At 40.3% G+C, this 26,442-nt stretch overlaps 2 protein-coding genes across 3 annotated transcripts in view; one reads left to right on the top strand and one right to left on the bottom strand.

Moving 5' to 3' along the window:
• Window positions 1–26,442, bottom strand: part of npr2 (natriuretic peptide receptor 2) — a 65,492-nt gene that overhangs the window by 3,832 nt on the left and 35,218 nt on the right. Inside the window, exons 9-20 of the mRNA XM_044175102.1 lie at window positions 26,101–26,175; window positions 24,990–25,067; window positions 21,926–22,030; window positions 17,930–18,001; window positions 17,021–17,180; window positions 16,749–16,904; window positions 14,134–14,302; window positions 4,841–4,987; window positions 3,917–4,040; window positions 1,971–2,039; window positions 1,488–1,662; window positions 7–105 (exon numbers count right to left, since the gene is read on the bottom strand). Of these exons, the coding sequence (XP_044031037.1) occupies window positions 7–105; window positions 1,488–1,662; window positions 1,971–2,039; window positions 3,917–4,040; window positions 4,841–4,987; window positions 14,134–14,302; window positions 16,749–16,904; window positions 17,021–17,180; window positions 17,930–18,001; window positions 21,926–22,030; window positions 24,990–25,067; window positions 26,101–26,175 (1,429 nt within the window). The remainder of the gene's footprint in view (window positions 1–6; window positions 106–1,487; window positions 1,663–1,970; window positions 2,040–3,916; window positions 4,041–4,840; window positions 4,988–14,133; window positions 14,303–16,748; window positions 16,905–17,020; window positions 17,181–17,929; window positions 18,002–21,925; window positions 22,031–24,989; window positions 25,068–26,100; window positions 26,176–26,442) is intronic.
• Window positions 1–26,442, top strand: part of spag8 (sperm associated antigen 8) — a 76,486-nt gene that overhangs the window by 15,870 nt on the left and 34,174 nt on the right. The window contains exon 7 of one of the 2 annotated variants that reach the window (XM_044175107.1): window positions 9,352–10,086. The exons of the other annotated variant lie outside the window; for it this stretch is intronic. The gene's annotated coding sequence lies outside the window, so the exon portion shown is untranslated. Of the gene's footprint in view, window positions 1–9,351; window positions 10,087–26,442 lie in introns of those variants that run through there. 2 annotated transcript variants of the gene reach the window in all.

Raw genomic sequence — 26,442 nt, 5'->3', positions numbered from 1 at the left:
ACTCACCCTCTCCGTTGGACTCCATTCGAGATGCCGTGTTGACAGTATCTCCAAACAAACAGTATCTGGGCATTTTCAAACCGACCACGCCGGCACAGACTGGACCTATAAAACACAAGCTAAATATAGTCACATTTTACAGCGGAAAAAACAATAATGTCTGGCATTCTAGGAGCTGCTGTCAATATCACACAACCACCGCAGTGTGTGGTGTGAGTGAATTGAAATTGTGCTCAGAATGCCTTAAAATTACTCTGACAATGCTAAGTACCAGCCTACGCACGCTGGTCCATATCTGGTGCATGTCAAGTGTCTGAATAAGAATATAAACAGTGTCGCGATGAGCTGAAACAGTCTAAATACTGTATCAGAAGCCTCTTGTAAATCATCAGACTAAATGCTGCAGACAGATCAAGATAATACATCCTGAGTGTTTATGTCCGGTCAGTACGTTGGTATCCAAAGGTGGGAAGTTACAAATCATAGCTGCCCTACACTTGATGTGCACTCAGTTTATTAGATATACCTAGCTAAAACTAATAAGGGCTAATACAATGGTCCTACAATAAATCCTACTTTCGGTTTTAATGTTCAGTCTCTTTACAAGCACTGTATTCATCTAGTTTTAGAGCACATTAGTTGTCACATTACACATACTGTAATTACACTTTATCCTTCTTGGACTCACAGGAGCACAGAAGTTTTGATAGCTGTTCAAACCTTTGGTAACACGGGAGAGGATATAGAAATGTGCTTTGGTTAGTCCAAAGTAAGTAAGTTAGTTGTGGAAAGTATTGCTCTTAATGGCTGAATTGTTTTGCAAAATGTATTGTAACCAATTTTAGATCAGACCAGAACCCTTTTAGAGGGGGGAGAGATGGGTCACGCATGGGACATCCTGATGCTGCTTTGATCAATTTGTCCACAAAATACATACTTGACTGACAGCTAACTGTACTTCCTAGTAATGGTCTGGTGTCGTGCTCATTAGCGGCTGTTTTCCCACCGGATGCCGATCACAAACACAAGGCGGAATTGAAAATGGGATAGTCATGTTCCTATGCCAGAGCGAGAAAAATAGCAACACAAAAATGGCCTCAAAAACGGGGACAAGCACGGATGAGATCAATGTACACGTTGTTGTAAGTCGACTCACTGTACAGAAGTCAGAACGCTTAAATCTGATTTTTTTTTGTTGTTGATTATTGTGAAAAATGTTACGTTAGCTGCTCCTAGCAAGTGCAGCTTTTGTTTCAACTGAAAATGATGTCAGTGGGAGAAATTCACATTATCAGGCTACTATTGAAACACACTCAGCAGAAACTTCCCTCCATCTAAAAGAAAATAAATGATGGTGTTGACTCATCAGTGCTTTGGTCAAGGACACCTCAGCAGAACGGACACTAGCCATTATGAGTGACCAACTCTGGGACCTTGTGGTTCCAGGAGGTACGCAGTTCCAGATCAGGCTGAGAGTTCAGACTCACCTGTGTGTATACCTATCCTGAGTCTCAGCTGGTCGTTGGGTCTGTGTCGGATCTTGAACGTTTTGACCTGCTCTAACAATGCCAGCGACATCCCAGCGATCTCTCTGGCATGCAGTTTTCCGTTCCGCACCGGCAGCCCTGACACCACCATGTAGGCGTCGCCGATGGTCTCCACCTGAGGGACGAATCATAAGAGATCAAAGCATCAGAATGTGAAAATAAAACCTAATTCATATCATTTTGCTGTTGAATTCCCAGGATTCCTATAGAGGTCCTGAACGCATCAATAAGTAGATCACAGTTGTTTTTTGAGGTTGTTTCCTACTCGAGCCCTCGCTCTATAAAATGCATGTACTCAAACCTTTGAGTTGCATATTTTAACATAAACTAAGAGACAAAACTACTCAAGATTATAAACAAATATGTCAATTTTTGCATTAAAATCCATCAATGTAATTATTCACACTGATCATCCTGACTCACCTTGTATACATCAAAGTTATCGATGATGGCATCAAAACAGGTGTATAGATCATTGAGCAATGTGACAACCTGTATAGAGAGACAGAAGAGTTTTAATTATATGACTTCAGTAAAGCAACGATACTGCAAGAAGGAGATAAGTACTGAAATGTTAGTTTAAAGCCTGTATGTCAACTGTGTAATTGTGACTTAAATGAAAACTGTAAAAACACAGACTGTAAATCCAACATTTGACACAGTATTCCTTTGTTAAAAGGCTGACAGATTGAGATGCCAGTGTGTCTGCAAACCCCACATTATCTCCGTTTGTCTGTTGCTGGACAACTGCCCGCTGAGGCTTACTGACAAACACATTTACAGGATCATAAATCAAATCCACAGATGGAATATTACAAACACAATCTGTAATAAATTTAACAAAATTGTGTGGCGTAATAATTGTAATGTAGGAGTAATGTCAGAGGTTGGCTGTTTTTTCAAAGACCAATTTATTATTTAGCCTTCATTTTTAATGTTCTTTTTTTTTTTTTATAAATGTGCCTGAACTTAAAATACGACCCAGCTGGCTCTTTAACCAGTCAGGACATTTCGTACTTTAAGAGTGAGCAGTGGTAAGTGAATGAGAACATATAAACTGTGATGGACTAGGATCTGAATTGTGAGAAACTTAAGATTGTTTTGTCCATACTGAATGCTTAAAGGCACGATCTGGACTAAAAGGCTGAGCTGTCACCAAACTCAAAACACAGGATTAGAACCAGGTGTCACTCAGATGATTGACAAGTCTTTTAATATAGCGGCCATCAACTAGACAACAAACGAAATCTAAGTTATTAATGTTTTCTGATGCTGTTAAAGGTCTGTTTACATCACTAATGTAAAAACAGCATTCAAATGAAGGCCTATATTTTCTATTGTGATAAATTAAGAAACATAATCAGCATTTTTCATCAAAAAGTAATAATAATAAAATAATAATAATTATAATAACTTTATTTGTATAGCACATTTCATGCAAAGATGCAGCCCAAAGTGCTCATATCAATAATAAAAAGCAAAGGAAGCAAACTCTGGAACATCCAGTATATGAACAAACCTGTAATTTATATGGCTGAAAAATAACAGATTGGACATTTAAAGGTCCCCTGTGAAGTTTTCTTGTAGGCAAATATAATTTACATATACACTCAACGAAACACATTGTGTGTATCCTTGAGGCCTAATAAGCGTGTTCAATGCATTTCCTTCCTCATAAAATATGTGCAAAGCTGGTTTGTTGAATAGTTTGAATCCTGCATTGTTTACAGCAGTGCACACCTTGGAGGTTTTTGGGCCTGTATGTGTCCTGACAGGAACAGCTGCAGACACAAAAAAGTGCTGTCTGGTCTTGTCAAGAAGCAATTTTTACCTTCACACAACTTGAGAGGAGCAAAGAGATGAAGATGAGAAGAGCAAATGTTTGTTCTTGAGGTGATTCCACTCCATCTGAAGGTGTCAGAGAGACCCTCTGCCTGGGTGTGACATCATGATAATGCATTTGGTCTAGAAACCTCCCTTTGGTATTCAAGTGTGAGGGAGATATGTGGTGGCATAATGTGACTCAACTCTGCGTCAACACACTCTTCCATCTAACAACTGTACTATTTTGAGTTGCAGCCCGTGTGTGGGAATACACACTGTGGGAACTATGAGACACACTGAGCACTTTTATGCATGAATAGAGAAAGAGAATTCACGGCGACGGTGATCACGAACAGTGATTTTTTTTATAAGCTTTTAGATTAGGTTGGTAGATGCTGAGGACAGTCAGAAAAGGGGAACTTGCTACATCAAATCTTTCAGATACATTTCACCAAAGAACAAGAAGTTACACCGACAGAAACAGTGAGTTGCACAGGGGGAATCATCCATTGGAGGATTGGAGTGACATATTGATTGCCGTGTACCTGGAGCGGTGTACTCTCTGCAGACATGGAGGTGAAGCCCACAATGTCGCTGAAGTAAATCGTGACGCTGTCGAATGCTTCTGCCTGCACCGTCTCCCCTCGTTTTAGCTGCTCTGCTACTGAACTGCATGCAGAGAGAAAAAGACATGAGGTCAAAATGTTCATGCTGCGATAAAATTCAAACAAGCAACTGCAGGCTCTAAGAGGTGATGAGATGATGGTTGTTTGTTGACGTCACTTCATCAGGTTTAACTAAAAGTTTTAGAAAGATTTCTAAAACACAGCTACAGAATGCCTGGCAGGTTCAATTATAACCAGATGTCAGTTTATCTTTGCTAATTCTGCTCACGTTAATTTTCTCTTGATCAAATAATACCCAAAGGCGACAACACGGTGACAGAAGTCAGCTAGTCTAATCCGCAAGTGCGGTGAGAAATGATATCTGTCCCTTCTCTCAGGCCATTTTCTGTGTGTCTGGATTGCTTTGAAGGATGAAAGATTCTTCGTCAGGAAAAGAGGATAAATGGGTGAGAAAGAAGGGATTTGCTACTGTGGTGTTATCCAAATGCCTAAACTCACTATCATGTCTGCTCTTCTGTCTCACCTTAATGAGCGGTTTGCCTGTCAGCTCTCTCTGTTCCCTTTCATCTACAGTGAGATCACACCACGGGGAAATGTGTATCTGTTAGTAAAATGTGGTGTTGGGAGGGATTTCGAGTCTTTAATTAATACAGGGATTTAACGCAATTGACAAAGTGTCATTGAGCCACGCTGATAATACAGAGGTAACACTGCGGTAACACAGCGGTAACACTGCGGTAACACTGCGGTAACACCGCGTTACTATTATTGCTGGGTTAATTGGAGTTTTAAGCTTTTGGGTGGAAGGACAAAAGTGTGACTGTGATTGTAATTTTTTCTTACTGTGGTAAAATTTGATAGAGGAGGTTTTCGGCTTTCCTTTTCTCCTCCAGGTAGGCTTGTGTTCGCTCCTCCACCAGGTTCTCTAGGTTATTGGCATATTGCTCCATCCTGGACAGCAGGTTGTTAAGAATACTAGTGCTGCCCTCTCTATGGAAAACACACACAGAGTAGAATTAGGTAATATACACACAAACGAGCTCAGGTCCTTTCTGAAATTGCTGGTAAAACACCACTATACACCTGTAATTTCAGTTAGCATATTTTTCATGGTTTTGTCCATCATCCCTATCTGTAATAATAACACTGCAGTCAAGTGAGTAGCTGAGACCTAGGAATGCGGCAACATCACAAAAAGGAAGTCTGACCGGACAGGAAACACAAGCAGTCAGACGCCATTTTAGTCAAATTTATTTGTAAGAGAAAAACAAAGGCGAAAAGTAAAATTATTGTACAAACTGCAAAAAGGGACGTTTTTGGTGCACTCACTTTCAGTTCTACCTCCAAATAAAGTGGTTTAGATAATCTGGCTAAACTGTTGGTTTGTTGTAATGACTTTGTTGTAGTGATGTCACTGTGTTCCAGGATCTCAGTAATTATTATTATTTTGGTGAATACAATGTGATCATAATTGGTAGAAATGATAAAACTACTCATTTAAAATCCGGGTAGGAATAAACCGTAATTATACTTTAAAAGAGTACTCCACCGATTTAGCATTGCACTCCTCACTCACGATGGACAATTTTTAAAGAAAATATTCAAAATTGATGCGGAGATATTGTCTTTTTTATCCCACGCATTCGTCTTTCTTGTCAAAACCTGGCTCCTACATTGCCCACAATGGAACTCAACCGCCGGCAGTTCAGAAAAACTACTGTTTATACTGTAAATGTCAGAAGTGGTCAAGTCCATGGACTGATCCTTGTGGAACCCCTTGTCTCAACAAATTTAAAAACTACTGATGGAATCGGCACACTTGAGAGAGGTGGGGAAAGTTTCTGTCATCAAGGAGGTGTTTTTAACATTCATTATATTGTGTGAAAAACAAGGAATGAAAGATTAGTGGGGATGGAGTCCTGAGAGCAGGTGGAAGACTTTAGCTGCTTGATGACTATGATCCAGATCCATTGAATTTAATAGATATTCCAGTGATTTAGTATTGCAGTTCCATAAAGTTGGGAGATGCACAAAACACAAAAAGAAATGGTGAAATTTGAAGAGAAAATTTAAGATATCCTGATTTTTAGTGCCTAGTGTGGGTCAAGCTCCAAAAACTCTAGATCCTATATTTCCCATAATGCAACAGCATCTTTTTGTTAGACCTTCTCTGCCTGGTAAATGCCCAGTTTGTAATGTAGCTTCCTATAAAAATATTTTTAGTCACCTAGACCAAGCTGAGACAACAGTGATGACATCATCAGGATTATTTTCTCAAACTTGACAAAGCTCCTTAAGATCCACAGAAGACACCCTACAACTGTTTTCACAGGCTGAGTAGTACTAACCATGACAAGTAAACAGACCTTTATGTGTAAAATTGGTGGAGTTCCCCGTTAACAGATGAGCAGTGTTGCAGTTTGCAATCTAATCATTCAAAGGCCTCACAGAGTCCTTGAGTGCTGTAGCTTTCTGTGACCAGTCATTCTGCGCAGTGGTAAAACCATAGACCGTGTAAGATATGGATGTAGTCTGTGTGACGTCACCCATAAGTTTCTGAAGAGCGATTGTGAAGCTCAGTGTGGTGGCTCCGGCTGACGCCATCTTGGCAGTGCCTGACTCCGCCGGCTCCCGGCTAATCCAAAAATGGGCAAAGACATGGAGCGTGGGTGTAGCTGAGGCGGGCCGAATGAAGCCTGGTTGCTGAAACCAGCCACCTGTGATGGCACACATCCGTCACTCAAAGCGGCCATGTCTTTAATTATTCGTAACTTTAAGCCTTAATATAATTTAAACACGTGAGTTATATAAAAATTCACCCCTTCACAATTGTCATGAAGGGGGAAATTAACTATAGAGACCAAAATAGTTTTTTGTACCAGGCTGTAAACACGTTTATTTCTGCTGTGAAGCTGGGCATTTTAAAATGGGGGTCTGTGGGGATTGACTCGCTTTTGGAGCCAGCCCCAAGTGGCCATTCGAGGAACTGCAGTTTTGGAACTGTAGTTTTTTGCACTTCTGTGTTGGCTTAATTTTTCAGCCCTGGAGGTTGCCGCTTGCGTAAAACAGAAAAAAAACACCAGAAATGCATATAACTGCAATGAGATATTCGTGTTTTATTTTTGTTTGTATACAGCATTTCTCATATATGAACACACAGCAGCTGTTGTTACCTTCCAACATGGAGGAAAAACAGACACTCCAAACATTCAGTGAAAGCTCTCTATTTATGTCTCTACTGCTGCGATCGTAGCATTTCACATCTATTTTATAATTATATAATACATGTATTGTATAATGTGTGTGTCTCAGGAGATTTCTACATTCATATGCTTCCACACACACACACACACACACACACACACACACACACATCTCCGACGGAGCAAGAAGGTGAGTCATCTACACCACTGTGGCGGCTGAAAGCATCAATGCCTGGCATCCTGCCATGTTTCTTGTGGGTCACACATCCTACACACACCCACATGTTGTTTAAGTTTAAAGTACAAAACATCAGAGGGAGACATGAAAGACAGTGATGAGTATCAACGCACTGAATGCAATCACACAGGCCATGCACTGTTTACTGCACCGAGAAGCACAGACATCCATATTTTCCCACCATTCATCCAAACTAATAGTAACAGTGGAAACTGTCTCTGTGGTGAGTGTGATGCTAAAGAGATGAGAAGCCAGAAAAGAATCATTTCAGCAAGTCGTTTAATCCTGCATCCTGTTCTAAAACCTCATTCTTCTTAAAGCAAGTAAAAATCTGTCAGATGGATCAGATAACTCATTTGGTACCTCTACCATTCATTTGTCTGTTGATAGATGGCCATTGAGCATGGAACAACTGATTAACCTTTGGTGTCAATACCGCCACCATATGTCCATTTATAAAAACACTTTTTATTTGAACTTTCCGATCATAAAGGTGCTTTCAGATCGCGAGCAGTTACCAGTGTAAAAACGACGGTCAGCTATGACACCGAGGTCAGTGGTGAGGAGAGAGGGGGAAGTTGCTGCTCTTGTATCTCGCATGCTTGAACCTTTGTGCCATCGTGACTCACCATGTAACCATGACAACCACAGAAACCACACCGAGGAAAAATGATCCAGAGTCTAATTTTACTAGAAAATGAATACCCTGAATTGTACACCTCTTCAACAGCAGTGAACAAAGTTTGGTAAACAATGTTAATTAGCTAAACTTGCTATATTAATCATGTCATATTACTAACCATTCCCTCTACTTCAAGCTACAATCCGCTCTATTAAGCTATGTAGTCGGCGCTGGAGTTGCACCTTACTGCTGCCCAATCAAAATACATAACACCAACATCACTGGGCAGCATCTGCAGCAGTAACCGCTGTCTGAAGGAACCTTAACCTTTTCATAAATCCTCCAACCAATTTCAACCAATATTCATAAGATTTTGTACATAACATATTTGGATTGGATTGGCCTAGTAACGCTTTATTTTTTATAATTTCATGTAACTATAAATTCATAGGAAGGCTTACTGGAAAGGTTGATGTAATTTGGTACTAATTTTAGGGGAAATGGAGACAGTTTTCAACTGGTAAACGTACTTTGATCCTGCAAAATTTCATGGTATTTCACCTGGAGATGACCCTATAGCAACTTAGATACAATTAAGATAAATTAAAATAACTCAGATCTCCGGAGTCACTTGTATAAAGCTGTCATTTTCCCAGACAGTATTTACGTAGTTTCAGGAAATCGTGGCTGTCATGTGCCAAGTCAGCATGTTTGTCTGTCACTTTTATTTTGATGCAGATCTGGATACAGACGCTGATTAAAATTTTTTAAACAATCTCTACTATTTGAAAAAGAAATGTAGAGGGCTGTGCAGTCTTGGCTGAGGTATGCGCTCTCTGAGTGCTTTCTTGTTTACAAAGCGGCTAAACAGGCTTCAGGAAGTTACATTTTCCTCAAATCTGTGGACTGATGTGTCTGACATTAATTGTGTGCCAGTTGTTTCAGAAAAACACAGTTAAGAATAAAAGACAACAAATCTTTTTAAAAAAAAGGAACATTTCCATGCTGAACACAAAGTGAAATAAATATTTTTTGCGGTATAATTAGTGATGGTAAACAGTGAGAGACTTGATGTGCACAGGGAGAGGTCAGCTATTCATGGCGAGCAAAGTGTCAGCTCCCTGTGTGGCTTAAACCGAACCGTTTACTGCTGAACACCCTACTTGTTACCGCGCCCTTCAAGCCCAAGCTCATACACACACCAAAAATAACAGCCCATCCATCACGTCATGTCAACAACATACATTTACCTAATGAAAATAACCGGCAAACATTGTGCATTTACACACAGGCCTCTGTGGCGAGGGGCTTCATACACACGAGGCGGTACTTTGCGTGCGGCTGTCAAGAGCATCCTTGAGTGCTTCTGAGGATGTCAATCATGTAGAGCTCTCTACTCCAAGCCACGACAAATGGAAAGATATACATCACTGGGCTCATTCTGCATTGACTTACGGAGCTAACAGAGAGGAGAGGTCAGGCTCAGAGGAAAAACACACCAACCACACAGATCTGTTTATCGACTCCCTTCCAAACCTCCTGTTTTTACATTGCTACTCCACCAAATCAACAAATGTGCAAATTGTAGTTTTGTACAGCTGTCATGCTGATTCAATCTTTAAAGGATCGTAGCTTTTGGATGTTTTACTCAATTAACCACACATCATGTATACTTTACATTTCTGCCGACCACTTATCAAAGTGAAAGATCATTTCTCTCTGTATCTTCTAAGCGGTTACTATTTTTTGTTGTCAGTGTTTGATTATTATTGCATCTTAATGCATTTGTGTGCAGTAACTGTTCCTTAAGGTTCAAGGCTCAGCAGCCATTATACAATACAGGATTGCACAAAGAAATGCGGCTGTACTCTTGTGGATTTGATTTCACAACAATGTAGCTCATGAATGTAATGTTCTTTGGCATCCAACTCAGAGCGGCCTTGAACTCACCAACAAGGACGTTTCATGTTCACAAAAGTTGATGGTGATGTACTTTGATGAAAAAAAATAAAGGCAATGAAATCTTCACTGTGACAGATTACTGGTTTCGTGCACACTTCAAATCTCTGCAAGCTGATTTGCTCTGACGCTTTAGTATTATCTGTGCTAATTATAAAGGGCCCTTTAAAGGCACTGTGTGGGGTTTTAGAAAATCCTTGTTATTTATGACACCGATGGCCGTGAAGTGAACTGCAGTCAGCATCCTGTTGCTCGCGCGCACACTCCCTAGGCGCAAGCGTGCATCCTGGGCATCTGCAAAAACAGTGAACATGGCCGAACTGGGGCCGAACACAGCCCTCGAGACCGACGGAGGCCAGTTTGACGACAGGGAATACAGTACCGTGCCAGGAGCCAAACTGGCAAGAAAACCACCTCAGTAGTGTATTCCCTGTTGTCAAACTGGCCTCCATCCAACGGGACCCCATTTCTAAGCTAATGTCAGCTATTGTTGCACACTGTAGGCGAGCACAAGAGAGCCAGTGCACTCAGGAGCACGCATAAACGTCACATCATTTTCGCGGAAAAAATGTTACAATCTGTTCACACAGTGGCAATAAAAAGTGATTCATACATGTTAAAAAATAAAATAAAATAAAAAAAACTCCATACAGCAACCTTTAAGTCAACAGCAAGTTCTCCTTTAAAGTAATGGATAATAATAATATTCAATAACGAGTTCCAGTAGGCAGACTGAAAGACAGACTAGAAGCATCACTGGCGCATTAGCTGTATTTTGATACCTGGACATTCTGTGATCATAAATAGCTAAAGCTGGATTCACACACCTCATAATGGTGATTGGTCAGCTTGGGCTGCTTGTGTTTTCTCCTACAAGTTTCAAATGCCATTGTTGATGGTGAGGACGGTCACCAGGCAAGTGGTAACAACAGGTGAAAATGAGCATAACTATAAATCAGTTCCTTCGCCAGAAGCAATTCCATCTTTGACCCGTAAGGCCAGTGACATTGTGGAGGTGGAGCTGGACTCTCTGGCGGTGGTGTCAGAGAGGAGGATGCTGGCCAAACTACATGCCATCTTGGACAGTGTCTCCCACCCACTCCATGACGTGCTGGTCAAGCAAAGGAGTACCTTCAGCGGAAGACTCATCCCCCCAAAAAGCACCACAGAGCGCCACAGGAAGTCATTCCTGCCTGTGGCCATCAAACTCTTTGACTCCTCCCTCTAAGGGTTAATCTGTATGACCCTAGGTCACTAAACTGGACATTGATCATTACATTTCTGCCATACTTGAATAATTGTGCAATACTCACTCATACTCACTGCGTATTACTCCCGTGCAATATTTAGTTTTCCTATGTTAGGATGTGTGTCCTATGTTTCCTATTATTGATATTGATATTATATAACTCCATTACTGCTGTGCAATATCAATAATCTCAATAAGCTACACTTAATTTTTTTTTATTATCATCATCAACCGGTAAACCCACTTGGTACCTCACACTTATTTTATCTTATACTTATACCCACCTGGAACCTGCTTTTATAGTGTTTTTATAGTGTATTATATTATATTTTTTGCTAGTACTTTCTCCTGTGTGCACTGACGTAAAGGCGAGCTGCTGTAACAAAGAGTTTCCCTTCGGGGATCAATAAAGTATTTCTGATTCTGATTAAGCTAAGCTAGATACCAAACAGCATGCAGCACTTTGAGTAGTCAGAAAGACTAGAAAGGCGCTATATAAGTACAGTACCATTTACCATGACCATGTTAGAGGCAGAAAGCTCCAAGTTCCAATTTAGCATAATGAACCGTGGACATGTGTTTTGATCTCCATGTCACAACTCACAGTACAGGAAGGTCGACGGCACCTGGCAGGCAGAACACTACAACGTCTGGCAACTAGAAACTGCATTCACTCAGGCACTCTGCTTAACCTCCTGAACCCTGATTTTACCCTTAAATATACCCTTTAACACCTTTCCATCGTATGTGGAATTGTACGTTTGGCAATGTTACACTGTTGTTGTGATGTTAGCTGTAGCAGCAGGAGAGTTGTGAGTATCGCTGTCTGGAGCTGGTTTGCTAGCTCTGGGAAACCGTCTCGTTCTCTTGCAGCAGCAACTGTAGGGACAGTTTGCTAACCCACAACCTAGCTAAGCTAACCTACAATCTAGCTAACGTTAGTTACATTACTTGCCGTTGTTCGCTCTATATCATGGTATTTGTCATAGTACTGGATTTCTCCAGAATCACATACCCCACCTTTAACTTGAATATTTTCATGTTATGATACCTCTGTTTAGAGCCACTTACATTTATGCAATGGCCTAGGTTACTACTTAATTTACATATAAACGGTAGGTGAAGTGAATGAAATATATCAAATTCAAGTCAACTGACTGAAGGAGGGAGAAGTCTGACCTGTAGCAACTGCATTTTCTCCCACCCTACTGTGCTGTGATTGGCTAGTACTTGTTAGTGTCCTTGTGATTGGAAGCTGTGAGCGCAGCTGTGTCCCTAGGATACTAGAGATCCTAGGTGCACCCTTGCCTGTAATTTATTGCATACATTTTCTAGTTAGTGTCAGTGTGGTAAAGTGACTAATCAGATCTTTCCTATTTTGTAATAAAGACTAATACATCTGAGGGCCATACCTTAAGATAATAAGCATAGCCTTTTCCTTAGATAAAACAAATGTTATTGTAACTGAAATGCTTTAATTTTAAATAATTTTGCCTATTTTGTTATACAGTTCTCTAAGCCTTTGTTTTTCTCAATGGCAACACATGGTTCAAGATTGAGTGTAAAATGTTCATTGAATAAACTTATGGTTATGAATGCATGATTTGCTGAGAAGCAAACGTTATATGAACAAGGGGTTAAATTGCGTAGAGTGAAATTGAGTTGCATCCCCTCTGTAGATATTTAAAGGATTTAAAATATATTTTTACTTGTATTATTATTACATTATTACCATTGTTAATGTTAGTAGTGTCACTAGTGTTGCTAGCGGGACTTGCCGAAAATATGACTAGCTAGCCAATCACTGCACAGTAGAGACAAAACAGGTGAGACAAAAAAAATAACGCGTAGTGGCTCATACCTTCACAGGTTAATTACCACTCTGCAACACATAAACGGGGAACTCTCTTTGAGAATTAATGATTTTATGACGATGATTTATTTGATACTGATGTATGTTTTACTCCTAATACTTTGGTATTTTTACACAAGTAAAATTCTGAGTACAGGACAGCTCCTACCAGCCTCTAGTTCAAATCCAAAAATGTGCTATAAATCGTGTATTTCCATGTGTGTTTTTGTGTGTGTGTGTGTGTGTGCTCAAATGTCACTTTGTATCAGCAGGGATGCTTTATACAGTAACTCTCTCTGACAGAGCAGCCCTACTCGAGGGAAGACGTGCGTGCTCTCTCAGAACGAAAATATGCATATGAATGATTCATGGGATCATTGAAAACAATACCAGAAACATGGACTCACACACTCCCCTTTCTTATAGAAACACACACACACTCAGAGATGGAAAGGCAGCAAATAGCACTTCCTGTCAAAAGCTGCCTGTCAGGAATTACAAACAGCCTTTTATCTAAAATTGTCTTGGTGATTTCCAGAACATGGTTCTTTTTCCCGTTTGCCTTTTTGAATCTCTTGAATGTATCAACTTGCACGGCAGTCAGAGGGACATTGAGTTCTCAACACGGTGTTCACATGTTACGCTTGGCAGGGAAGATACTGATAGTCTGGGAAAGAACAGCCTCGGTCGATTTCAATTTGTCAAATTATCTCCGCTTCGAAAAAGAAGATGGAAGTGTAGAAAATGTTAAAAGAATCAAGAGTGCTTCCGGCTGCTTGTGTTTCGATATAATTTATTGCTGTCATTGTTGTCAGTTTACCCAAATTAAATAAATATATATTTTCTCACTTACCTCTAGTAGTATCTAGCCATGCAGATAGCTTTGGTTTTGTTCATTGAGATATCGGTCTTTTGAGATTTCTGAGGTTGTTTTTGGAATTTGAGTGAACTAACTCTTTAAGGAAAAGCACTATCAGACGGGGTAATGAAAAGAAGCTAAGTGTGGGTCTCACTTGTTGAGTTTGGCCACGTAGATCTTTATGTGGCCAAAGTCGGGCCTCTCTGCGGGGTCCTCGGCCCAGCAGCCCTCCATCAGGATGGTCAGCTCCTCCGAGTGGCATTTGTTGTCCGTCGTCGGCCGAAAGTACGGCTTCTGACCGTTCCTCACCTTCTGTACGATCTCTGCAGCGGAGAGGACAAAGAGTGTGTTCTCGAGTGCGAAATGTGTGTGTCTGGAGCAGGCTGTTATAATCATCAGACTCATTTCACATTTCCTTCTGTTCAGTGTGACTTCACACAGTCACTGAGCATCAACTGCTAAACTTTCAAACCTGGATTACTGTTTTCAGGAATAATGATATTCTTTTGATAATTCTGTATTTCCGTCAATGTGCCTTTTCTGCTGGCTGAGCCTTAATATATTCAACAATGCTGATCAACTCCATTAATCATATAAATTTAAAAGTTTGTAAGAGACATCCTTCCCAAAATGATTCCTCCACATCCTCTCCTTTCTGTTATTAGTATCATCATGAAAGACCCATAAAAGTCAGTAAAAGATTCTACTGTAATCTTAAACCACAAAATTTCAATTACAGCTCTGGATTTAACACATTCAGACACTTGCGAAACAGGTGCCTGTATTCACTGCTCTCAGTCTGTTAATGGATAAGTATCAGGCACTTCAATCAGCATAGAGCGTGACTATGAATAAAAGGCTAATGAAAGTCATCGCATGGAGGATGTGCCTCACTTCGGATGTGTAAAAGTTGAACTCCTGATGTTGAATTGCTTTAGAAGTTAAAGGTTTTCCTGCTGTCGCTAAGCAGAAGCAGCGGTGGAGGCGAAAGTAGATGCTGGTGAAGAAACTGATCAAACCGCAACATGTGTGCAGGAAGCTGAAGTGCCAAAGTGTCAGCAGTGATTAAGCTTAAGGTTTTTTAAAGTCTTAGTTAACTTAAGAAGATAACAATAATGTGTTTTCCAATGAGAGAAAGCTACTGCACAGCAAAAGATCTCACAGGAGGGCTGTTGTCCAAAGATATCATTTTCACAAGAATTATGTCATATTGGCACTGAGCCCTGTAGCTACTGTCTACCAGTCTGTTTTTTTACTTACCTACCAATGTAGCACACAAATGTATCAACATCAAGGTTTCACTCGGCCAGTGTTCCAAATGTTTCTTTTTTTAAATGCATTGTTGTTAAAAGGATAGATTCACGTTTTTTCAAGCCTGTCTTAAAACAACACTCGCATGCTCAATGTACATTGAAAGCATTATTGGTCACTCTAACTGTTCCTCCTGTTCATACTGGTCGTGAACACATACATTTCTAAAAGATGAAAGTGATTTCAATGTAAGTGATGGAGGACAAAATCCACTGCCCTCCCTCTGTGCAAAAATATATTCCAAAGTTCATCTGAAGTTAACATGAGGCTTCAGCGGTTTGAGTTAGTCAAGTCAAGTGGATATCTTTCAAAAGGTAGTCTTTTTAGCACCCACTTTCCTCTTTGTGTGTTCTAGGACAATGTTTCATTGCTGAGCTGCAGTGGAGGGATAGTAACAAAATGAGGACATACTGTACTAAAAACACTGCAATTTTGCAAGATACCCATTTGATTTGTCTAACTCAAACTGCTGAAGCCTCATATTAGCTTTGGTTGACCTTTGGAATAATTTTTTCAGCAGAAATAGGACTGTGGATTTTGGACTGTGGATTTTTGTTCCCCATCCCTTTCTAAATTGCTTTAGAAAGGGATCTCTTTGCAGCCATGGAGAAGAGAACAATTGAAGCTACTGACGTTGCTTTCAGTCTACATAAGGGCATGCAAGGATTGTTTTAATTTGAAAAATGTGAACCTATCCTTTAAAAGGTATTGTTGTGCATATACCTACTTGCCTCTTGGTTGCTTTTTTATGTACCTGTATCAGTTTAAGCTCTTTGATTTCTTTACTCTTTCAAAAAAAAGTGATTCTTCTTTTGAAGCTTTCCATAGTCCTTTTGCCATCTACCTTAAAGGAAACCTGTTGTTGTCGCACATCGCTGACTTGAGGTGGACTGCCTTATGGCTGTTGATGCTTTGGGCATCTTGTTGTACACTGATGTGTTTTGTTAGTTCTTTTTTGTATCTTATTGGCACCTTGCTAGCTAAATACATCATTTTTCTTTTTTTTTTTTTTTTTTTTTTTTTTACTTTCTGTGCTTTGTGCAGGGTTGTTTCTCATATTTTCATGTCCCAGATATGAGATGTGTTGGTTTTTGTGACTCCACCTGCCTATGACATCTGGCCAACATGTGTTCTTTGTTTGTGTACATAGCTGCAGGGTCAGTGAAAAGCCAATGAATGAAGTTCCTATTATGTGAACTTCCGTCTTTTCTGTCCTTGTCGAAGGAAACCGACTCTTCAGAAATATTTCTCAAACTAGTTTCTTATGAAGAAGCTTTATAATGTTACAGAGATATGGTTTTGTTTGTTAGCGATACAAAACTTGTTTGTACTGATTTGATACTGTGTGATTTACTTTTCTTTTGTGTTCATGTCTTAGTTTTCTGCATGCTTGCTGATATAAAGGACCCCAGTGGTCAGCTGACCTCCCTGAGGCCTATAAAAGACAGTTGTGTTTACCTTTGGGGCTGAGGTCCATGCCTTCCACATAGAAAGGTCCATTCCTCAGGGCTATTTCCTGCAGTATAATGCCAAAACTGTACACATCACCCTTCTGAGTCCCTTGAGGAGGATGGCGGTCGTATATGAGCTGCTCAGGAGCTGTCCAAAGTTTCTCTGAAAAACCAAGCACAGTCAGAAGCACTCAGAAAATGTCTGAAATACAACAGGAGCTGATGCTTTCGTGAATGAAACGATTCAGTGATGTGACCGAATGAATTAACTTGACTTACTTGCATAGAGTGCGTGCGAGTCATCGTTTTCGCAGGACGAGCGGAAGCTGGCCAAGCCATAATCCGTGATTTTCAAAACAAATCGACTGTCCACCACGCAATTAGATGACTTCAGATTTCCATGGCAGCCAATGTAGCTGTTGTGCAGATAGTTCATTCCCTGGTGGAGAGGAGCGTTAAGTCAAGCATTAAGGGGGGGTTCTCTCTCTCTTTTTTTTTTCCTCATGAAAACACACAAATCCAGACATATGGAAATAATACGCTTTGACAAGTAGATGTATGCTGAAGGTTTTGAAAAGAGGCCATGTTTCAAGGACGGCACTGTCACGGAGGAATTTCGGTGAAATTACTGTTAATTCCTTTGGGAAGGGGACGGCGGGTACTGAATGTACTCATGTTCAATATTTTGTGGAAACGGTGAGTCAAACATCCCTTAAAGCTTCACCAGCGCCTCTTCTCTGCAGAATGCTGCTATCTGTGTGGAGACATTTAGCCAGAGCGCTTCGTCATGCATCTAGGTCACTATCAAATCCATCCAAGAGACTGCTCTCCTGACAAAAAGCCTCTTTGTTAGTACGGATTAAAAATAATCTCCTAAAGTAAGTCCATGATTATTTTTGATTAAGCTGGAAGGAAATTTTAGCACAGTTTATGATTATGTTTCTGTCCTATTTTACACTATACAGTATAACAGCAATATTTACTGTAGTTCCATCCACTGTACTGTGCCAAAAACACTCTCTCTCTGCCTCACTCACTCTTGTCCATGTGAAACCATAGTAACCTATTTTTTCTGTGTCACTAAGGCACACAAAGCATCTAATTCAGCAATTCCCATTCCAACATTTGTATGAAAATATCATATAAATCAGTGCTTCTGTACTGCCTGTCAATCTGACCGCCACCTACCTTCACTATGTCGTTGATAAGTGAGTAGCGGAACATCCAGTCCAGGTTGATGCTCTCATTCTCCAAAATGTCCTGGGAAAAAAAAATAAAAAATCAACTACAAATTCAAAAATGGAGCAGAAAACATTTACAGACAAGAAAACAAATCTAGTTTCTACTTTATCTTTTAAACTTCCAAGAGCCTCAGCCAAGACAGCCCCAACGTTTATTTTGGGACTAAATACAGAACCACCTTCAGTCCAGATACATTTATTCTTTTTCATCTACAGAGTCACAAATTCAGACCTGCAGGATGTTAATGCCAGTTACTGGAATTTGGCTCCAGCCTTTGACATCCAGCCACATCACATCAGTTGCAGCTGTCTGTCTTTTACACAGAAGTCCTCTACAAGTGTGAGTGATGAAGTCCATGGCTGAGTTTCCAGCTCGTCCATTTTAAGACGCTGCTGGCATGACGGGAACTCAGAGTGCAGGCCAAGAACAAGTTCACTTAAAGCATCATATATTTCTTATTGGAATAAATTAAAAAAATTAAAAAACACACAAATTGCAAAGATTGAATATAAGACAAAGTCAAAAATATGTCAAAGGCAAGCTTGCCACATACTGTAAGCTCACTGTAGGCTAAATAAGGTGATTTCACTTGGTCCTGTAGAGCTCAGTGGGCAGAGCTCAGTAGGTACAAACACTGCTAGGAATAGCAGTTTGACGAAGCTGTCCATGCCAAAACTGTTTACTCTCATGGTACTGCAACAAGAAAAGTCCATCAGTTGGCTTATGTTCCAAACTTTTCAGTGATTAATTAGGCTGTATCTGGCACCTTTCATGTATTAATCACTAAGCACACCTGACAAACTCTCTCACATTCACTTTTGGTATAAAAGTTAAGGACATTGCAGTAAGTCATTACTGAAGTTATAACCTCCGCTAAGGAGGTTATGTTTTCTGTCCTGATTTTTTGTTTGTTAGCGGTCAAAAATCTGTGTGTGGAATGTTTAGTCATGAGCCAAGAAACGAGGGATGTTGTTTTTTGGGGGTGGATTCAGGAATTTGTTAAAGAATTTCTTATTGTTGTGAAGTAAGACATTTTTGACAGTTGTGTTGGTTTTTCGTGAACTACTGCACTTACGTGAATGTTAAAGAAATATGGCACAGTTAACCGTTATTTTCATCATCGATTCATACAATCTGTAAAATGTCAGAAAACAATTTTCCTGAGCCCAAGGCGACGCCATCAAATTGCTTGTTTTGACCAACATTCCGTAACCCACAGATGTTCATTTTGCAATAAGCTTATCCTCACATTGGAGAAGCTGGAACCAGAGAATGTTTGACATTTTTGCTTGATAAATGACTTCTTAAGGCCCTTACACAACGCGACAACGGCACCCCTCCGGCTTTGGGCACAGAGTGCGCTGAACCCAGCAGCGAGCGCAGCGTAAATCACATTGTGTCTGAAAGGACCTTTAAAGTTTTTGTACCGATTAAACAAATAAACTGTATAATGTGTCAGTGAGTTTTAGAGGTTCTGATAGGTGGATTTTTGAACTTTCAGACAGAGCCAGGCTAGCTGTTTCCCCCTACTTCCAGTCTTTATGCTAAGTTAAGCTAACCGGCTGCTGGCTCCAGCTACAAAGTTAATGCACAGACATGAGAGTGGTACCGATCTTCTCGTCTAACTTTCAGCAAGAAAGTGAATAAGTGTCTTTCCAATTTTCTGTTGATTGACAAATAGAATTGAACATTTCTCAAGAAATTCTATTTCTGTTAATTGATCAATGTAAGAGTCATACCTCAGCCTTGGCAGAGGTATGACTCTTACATTGATCTGGAGGCATTTAGTTTGCTTGTAAAATGTTTCAAGGACCCAATGATTTGATATTCAAATATTGCCTGATTAATTTTAAAGACCCCCTCCAGACATTTTTCATGACATAAAAATACTCTGCTATGAGTAATTTGTGTCTCATGTTCCCCCCCCACACACACACACAAAAAGGTCAATTCAGTCCTGTTAAGAAAAATATTAAAATTACATCTATTCCTTCATCATTCATTGAAAAATCCAAAATCTATGAATATTTCAAAAGCTTAACTGTTGGACACAAGATGTCTCCTACTTCACTGACAGGTACAGCAGATAAAGTAAGTATTGAACACGTCACCATTTTTCCCTCAGTAAATATATTTCTATAAAAAAAAGGTGCTATTGACACGAAATTTTCACCAGATGTTGGTAACAACCCATGCAATCCACACATCAAACCACAGATGTCCATAATTAAGTTATGTATAATAATGTTAAATGACACAGGGAAAAGTATTGAACACGCTCACTGAAATTAAATACTGCGTACAAAAGCCTTTGTTGGTAATGTCTGCTTCAAGACGCCTTTTGTATAGAGAAACGAGTTGCATGCATTGCTGAAGTGTGATTTTGGCCCATTCTTCCACACAAACAGTCTTCAAATCTTGAAGGTTCCATGGGCCTCTTCTATGAACTCTGATCTTTATTTCTTTCCATAGATTTTCAATTGGATTCAAGTCAGGTGATTGGCTGGGCCATTTTAGCAGCTTTATTTTCTCTCTCTGAAACTAATTGAGAGTTTCCTTGGCTGTGTGTTTGGTATCATTGTCTTGCTGAAATGTCCACCCTCATTTCATCTTCATCATCCTGGTAGATGGCAGCAGATTTTTAATCAAGAATGTCTCTGTACATTTTTCCATTCATCCTTCCTTCAATTATATGAAGTTTGCCAGTACCGTATGCTGAAAAACAGCCCCACACCATGATGTTTCCACCTCCAAACTTCATTGTCGGTATGGTGTTTTGGGGGTGATGTGCAGTGCCATGTCTCCTCCAAACATGGTGTGTATTACAGCATCTAAAGAGTTCAATTTTGGTCTCATCTGACCAGACTGGATTCTCCCAGTATGTGACAGGCTTGTCCAAATGTTGTGCAGCAAGTTTTAAACGAGCTTCAACATGCTTTTTCTTCAGTAATGGAGTCTTGCGTGGTGAGCGTGCATACAGGAAGCAATTGATTGCAATTTGAAGCAGTTGTACCTGCTAATTCCAGGTCCTTCTGAAGCTGTCCACAAGTGGTCCTTGGCTCTTGAACAACTCTTCTGATAATTCTTTTCACTCCTGTCAGAAGTCTTGCGAGCAGCACCTGGTCGTGGCCGGTTTATGGGGAAATGATGTTCTTTCCACTTCTGGATTATAGCCCCAACAGAGCTCACTGGAACATTCAGAAGTTTTGAAATCCTTCTGTAACCAATGCCATCAGTATGTTTTGCAACGGTCTTGCGAGCGCTCTTTACTTTTAACCATCATGAGATGTTTCTTCTGTGACACCTTGGTAATGAGACACCTTTTTATAGGCCATCAGTTGGGACTGAACCAGCTGATATTAATTTGCACTGACAAGGGGCAGGATTGCTTTCTAGTTACTGATTGTCTTGGCTTTCCATGTCTTTTTGCACTCCCTTGCTTCATGTGTTCAATACCCTGTGTCATTTAGCATTATAACACATAATTTATGGACATCTATGGTTTGATTTCTTTGCATGTGTGGATTTCATGAGTTGTTACCAACATCTGGTGAAAATTTCATTTCAATAGCACCTTTAGAAATATATTTACTGAGAAAAATGGTGACGTGTTCAATACTTATTTTACCTGCTGTATATGTGTGTGTATGTAACCTGGAGTTATCACACTTGTGCAAGTTGCACACTGGACCACGATTGGTTTCCAAACTAGTTGTGATGAAAACAGCCTTTAGTGTCAAACTGCACATACATCATTCTGCACAGTAAAGCTCAAACATCCACATGAAGTAACAAGAAGCAAAACACATTTTTGACTGGAGGGGGACTTTAAGTAGCAGAATTTTCACAATTTGACACTGATATAAAGTCATTTGTCATGACGTTCTTCAGCAACAGAGTACCGATGGATAAAAGTAAAAGTATAGGAGCAGGAGACATTACCTGCAGGCTGCCTCTGGGACAGTACTCTGTTACGATGCAGATGTTGGGAGGGTCAATGCAGGCTCCGATGAACCTGGTTAGATGGTTGAACTGAACGTCTCTCATCTGAAAATAACCACACAAACACACTGCAACTGTGAGTGCAACTCTTTCCAAACATCACATTCCCAAACCCCATGGAAACAGAGGACGGGGGAAAGGACTGACGGTTCATTTATATACAAAGTTTTGAGTCTATTTGCAGTCGGCTAGTTGGCACGGTGTCTTTTTCTACGTGTTGAGACGCATTCCTGCTCAGGGCACCCAGTTGAAACATGTGCATGTGCATAAATTGCCCTTGGAGGTTATGAATGAGCCTGTGTGCTAAGGATGATGAAAAAAACATCGAGGTGTTGAGAGGATGTACCAGCAGGAATATCAGAGCGGAGCAGGCACGTGTAAAACTGCTCTACATGGAAAATAAGCACTAATCACACACTGGTTTTACGATACAACATGTCTTCCAAAACATGAACCGCTTTGAATATTAAAAGTATGAAAACAGAGATGTTTGAGGTCAAGTGATTAGGAGGGAACTTGGAGAACATTTTCTGGCAGATTCCTTTTATGAGAAAGTGTGAAAAAGCCCAGTCATTTTCTTTTATAGAAACAAGCTACATGGACGTCATCCTCGTACCTTCATTCCAACCCGTATGAGCGCAGACAGAAGCAGCACTAACAAAAAAAAAAAGACATTCTTTCCGCAGCCAGCATGAAACTTCAAAAACGGTGTTCATAATTTCAACAGTGTACTTTTCCTCTTTGAACACAGTGAGTGACAGCCGCTCTCACACCAAAACCAGGGAGTTAGTCGCTCCTGTTTCACGGCTCCAGAGAGAGATGTTAGCCTACCCTTTGGCCTATATAATTTCCCCTGCTACACTCTGGGGGGGGGGCAACCAGGGGGAGGAGGAGGAGAAGGAGAGAGTGCTGGAAGACAAGTGGTTAAGTTTCCACTGGCAGGCCCGTCTCTTCCCCCATCTGGTTGTTTTTTTCATGAGCTGAGGTTTGACAGCCGATCAGGCCCCCGGGGCGTCTGAGAAGCTGCCAGCTCAGACAGCAGCCTCTCTCCCATGTGTGCCTGCTGACTGACCGAGAGGCCGCAGAGGCATCCAGGAAGCCCAAACTGCTCTCCTCCAACGGGCTGCTACTCACACGAAAAAAGGACCAAAAATACAGCTGAGACAGAGAGAATTTGAGTAAAGACAGTCGGAGACTACAAGATGTTGAAAGTGAAGAAATGGCCAAAAATCTTCACCACAAGTATCCATCTTGCTCGTGAGCACCCATGTAATTTCTGAGTTATGGGTTTCCCTGTGCCACACTGCATTTCCATCACCAAACCACATTGTGTGGATTTTTTCTCCTTCAGCTTACTTATCACTCGCTCCTAAATATATCCCAGCCAAAGGGACGTTTTCATCAACAGCTGCAGTCGATGATGTTGAAGAGACAGTTCAATGATGTTAACTCTTTAACAAGCAACATCCTGCAGTAGCACTGGTTGAACATGCTAACAAGGAGCCAGGTACAACTTCCTGCAAACAAAAACAATTTAAAAATGAAGCTTTTACTGTCCTACTGGGTCAGAAAAGATCTTCTATACCAATATGGGATAGTTAAGATAGATAGTTAATAAGATAGTTTTTCAGGAACTTGTTTTGTAAAGCAGCTGGAGTGATTGAAGTACAATAATGTCGATTCATGCTTTGTTTTATTTTAGTGAGTGAATAAATGATTTGCTGAATACAACTTGTTGAGATAGGGTTTTTGTTTAGGTTTTTTTTTTTTACAATTCACCCTCAAGGTCTCCATGCATGGCTCTCTTCACACTGAGGCCACTGAAAGCACTCAACAGCAGCACAAGCCAACAGTTTCTCAGATGGATTTCATGGCCAAATGCAAGAATTTTGGATTCCTCTTCTGAAGAAAAAAGAGTGAAAGCAGAATAGAGGCTGTATCACTACAACAACAAAATACAAAAGTACAGAACAATGAAGTATTTTACTATATTTAGTAAAATACTATTTTTAGTAAAATACCAGAAGTGGATCTAAAAGTATAAATTTTGTCCTGTGGGTGCCATTAGAGGAAAAGCGCTTTGGCACTGAAAACAGCTGCCTGCTGTGGCTGGAAACAATGCTAATGACAGCGGTGAGACTGAACCAAAACAGATAGTCATGTAATGCATTGTTAATATAAAAATATTTAGTATTGCAGCAAATGTATTAGCAGTCTGCCCACTAAATGTTGATGTTTCTTTTGTACAAGTGGAAGATTTGGCCAGCCGAGCGGGACTAACAATAATATAATAACTTTATTTGTAGAGCACGTTTCTCAGCATAGTTAAGTGGTTAAATGAAGAGAACATGAGAGAGAGAAACTTATACAGTGAAAACCAGATAAAATGACTAAAAAGTTGTCCAAGTTTAAAAGAAACATTTAAAAGAAAATACAGACGTAGCAGCGTGGTGTGAACGATAGTTTAGGTGCCATGACAACAAATGTACAGTCATCCTTGTTAGCGAATCTAGACTTAGGAACTGTGAGAAGAACATTTTCTGCTGACATTAGAGTGCACCCTTGTACAGTATGGGTTTAGTAGGTCAGAAATATAGCGTGGAGCTAATCCATTTAATTCTTTATGAAGAATTTTGAACTGTATTCTTGACGTACTGTAATTGGAAACCAGTGAAGGGATACTAGAATTGGGGTAATGTGTTCTCTCCTCTTAGTTCCAGTTAAAAGCCTCGCAGCTGCATCCTATTGCTGCAACCTATTGCAGATGATTGAGTGCATTTTCATTAAGTGCTGAATATACTGGACAAACAAATTATAGATTGCAAGAACTCAAACACAGGATACATCTCCTTTTCTTGCCCACTTTTTAAATCTACAAATCACTGGTCGAAGGCTGGAGTCTTGTATGTTGTACAGATGGGAATGCTCTCTGACACGTTTGTGATTTTTGGCTATATAAATAAAACGGAACTGACTTGATTAATACAAAATAATCAACACTTACATGTTTGAGTTCCAATAAAACTTGTCTGGTCAGCTCTATCCTCTTCTTGTTGACATGCTTGATGGCCACCAGGTTCCCCTGTGTGCAACACGAGAAGAGACAGAGCAATGACTCACAGCTTTTTATTATATGAAGACATGAAAGAGGATAACGAGGATGCACTTTAGTCTAGATCTAAATAAGGCAGAAAAAAATGACAACGGAAACATACTGATACTATAAAAAGTATAAACAAGCACCATGAAAATGGAGAGAGGAAATCGAGAACAGCATCTTGCAGCATAGCCTACAGGTACATTTGGGGCCTGTTTCACTCTGCTGCAGAGGAAGAATTGTGTCTGTCACTTTGATATGTGAGGATCAGTAAACGAACGGAGCGAGGTGAATATCTCAGAGCCACGGATGTGACAGACAGGAGAAAAACGCTGTTGTAGCAACTATGAGACACAGCAGCCAGTTCATGTGTGAGTGTCCATGTGGGAGCTTTAACTTTTATTCAAAACGAAATATCCAGTTAGGAGCTGATGATGGCCACATTTCAAAGCAGATAAATTTGGCTTCTGACCGCTGAATAAAAAATCCTTCATTTCAGAAGTTATTTTCCAGTTTTTGCAGGTTGCCGAGGCTCTTGCACCTCTCTCTGTTTGAGCTTTGGAGTCAGATTTAATCACCTCTGGCCTGTATTGAATTTGAGAAGTGTATCAGTACCTCCAGCGGTCTATGAGACGTTCAAACTGTACCGTGACATCAGCATTTATATAAAACCTGCATCATGCAGCTAAAAACAAAGAGAGCTATCACATTATTCAGGCTCTTTTTGTCACATTTCCTCACACCTCCTCCATCTTAAACAGATAAATTAACAGCAGCAACAAGTTGATGGCCATGTCCAGACTGCGAGGCGGGAATGTAGAAACAAAGAAAGAGGGAAAAAAAGAAGAAGAAAATTGACGCATTCTGCAGCTCACATTAAAACCAACTACCTAAATTCGCCCACACTCTCTCTTTCTCTCTCCTTTCCAGCTCCCCGGCTTTCTCTGCGAGTGTGCACATGTGTGGGTGGGAAAGGAGTGCGCAGGAGTTGAAAATGTCAGAACTCACTAAGCCTTACCTTAAAATAGCCCGTTTTTGCAAATAGCTGATATTTTCCATGGGCAGTTATCAAGGAGCCGTAGCTGGAGCCTCTCTGAGAACGTGAAAAGGAGTAGTGAGAAGAAGAAAAAAGTCAGTTAGCGGTGTGGAGATCAGAGCAAAGAGGATTAAACCCTGGTCATTTAAGACTGTGCTTCCACTTCTCTGCAACATAGCTTCCTAAAAAGGGTTCATCCACTGACATTCTTATCCCAAATACCCTTCTCTGTGCAACTTGAAATTGCCTTTCTCTTATATTGGAGAAAATAAAGTGTTTTCAGTTTCTATAACACCAACTCGAGTCCTTGGGCAAATGTCTGCA

Source organism: Siniperca chuatsi, linkage group LG18 (assembly GCF_020085105.1).
Source record: "Siniperca chuatsi isolate FFG_IHB_CAS linkage group LG18, ASM2008510v1, whole genome shotgun sequence".
In the NCBI taxonomy this organism is placed as follows: Eukaryota; Metazoa; Chordata; class Actinopteri; order Centrarchiformes; family Sinipercidae; genus Siniperca; species Siniperca chuatsi.
Note: the sequence above shows the minus strand (reverse complement) of the source record. Positions and strands in the feature narration are given on the sequence as shown.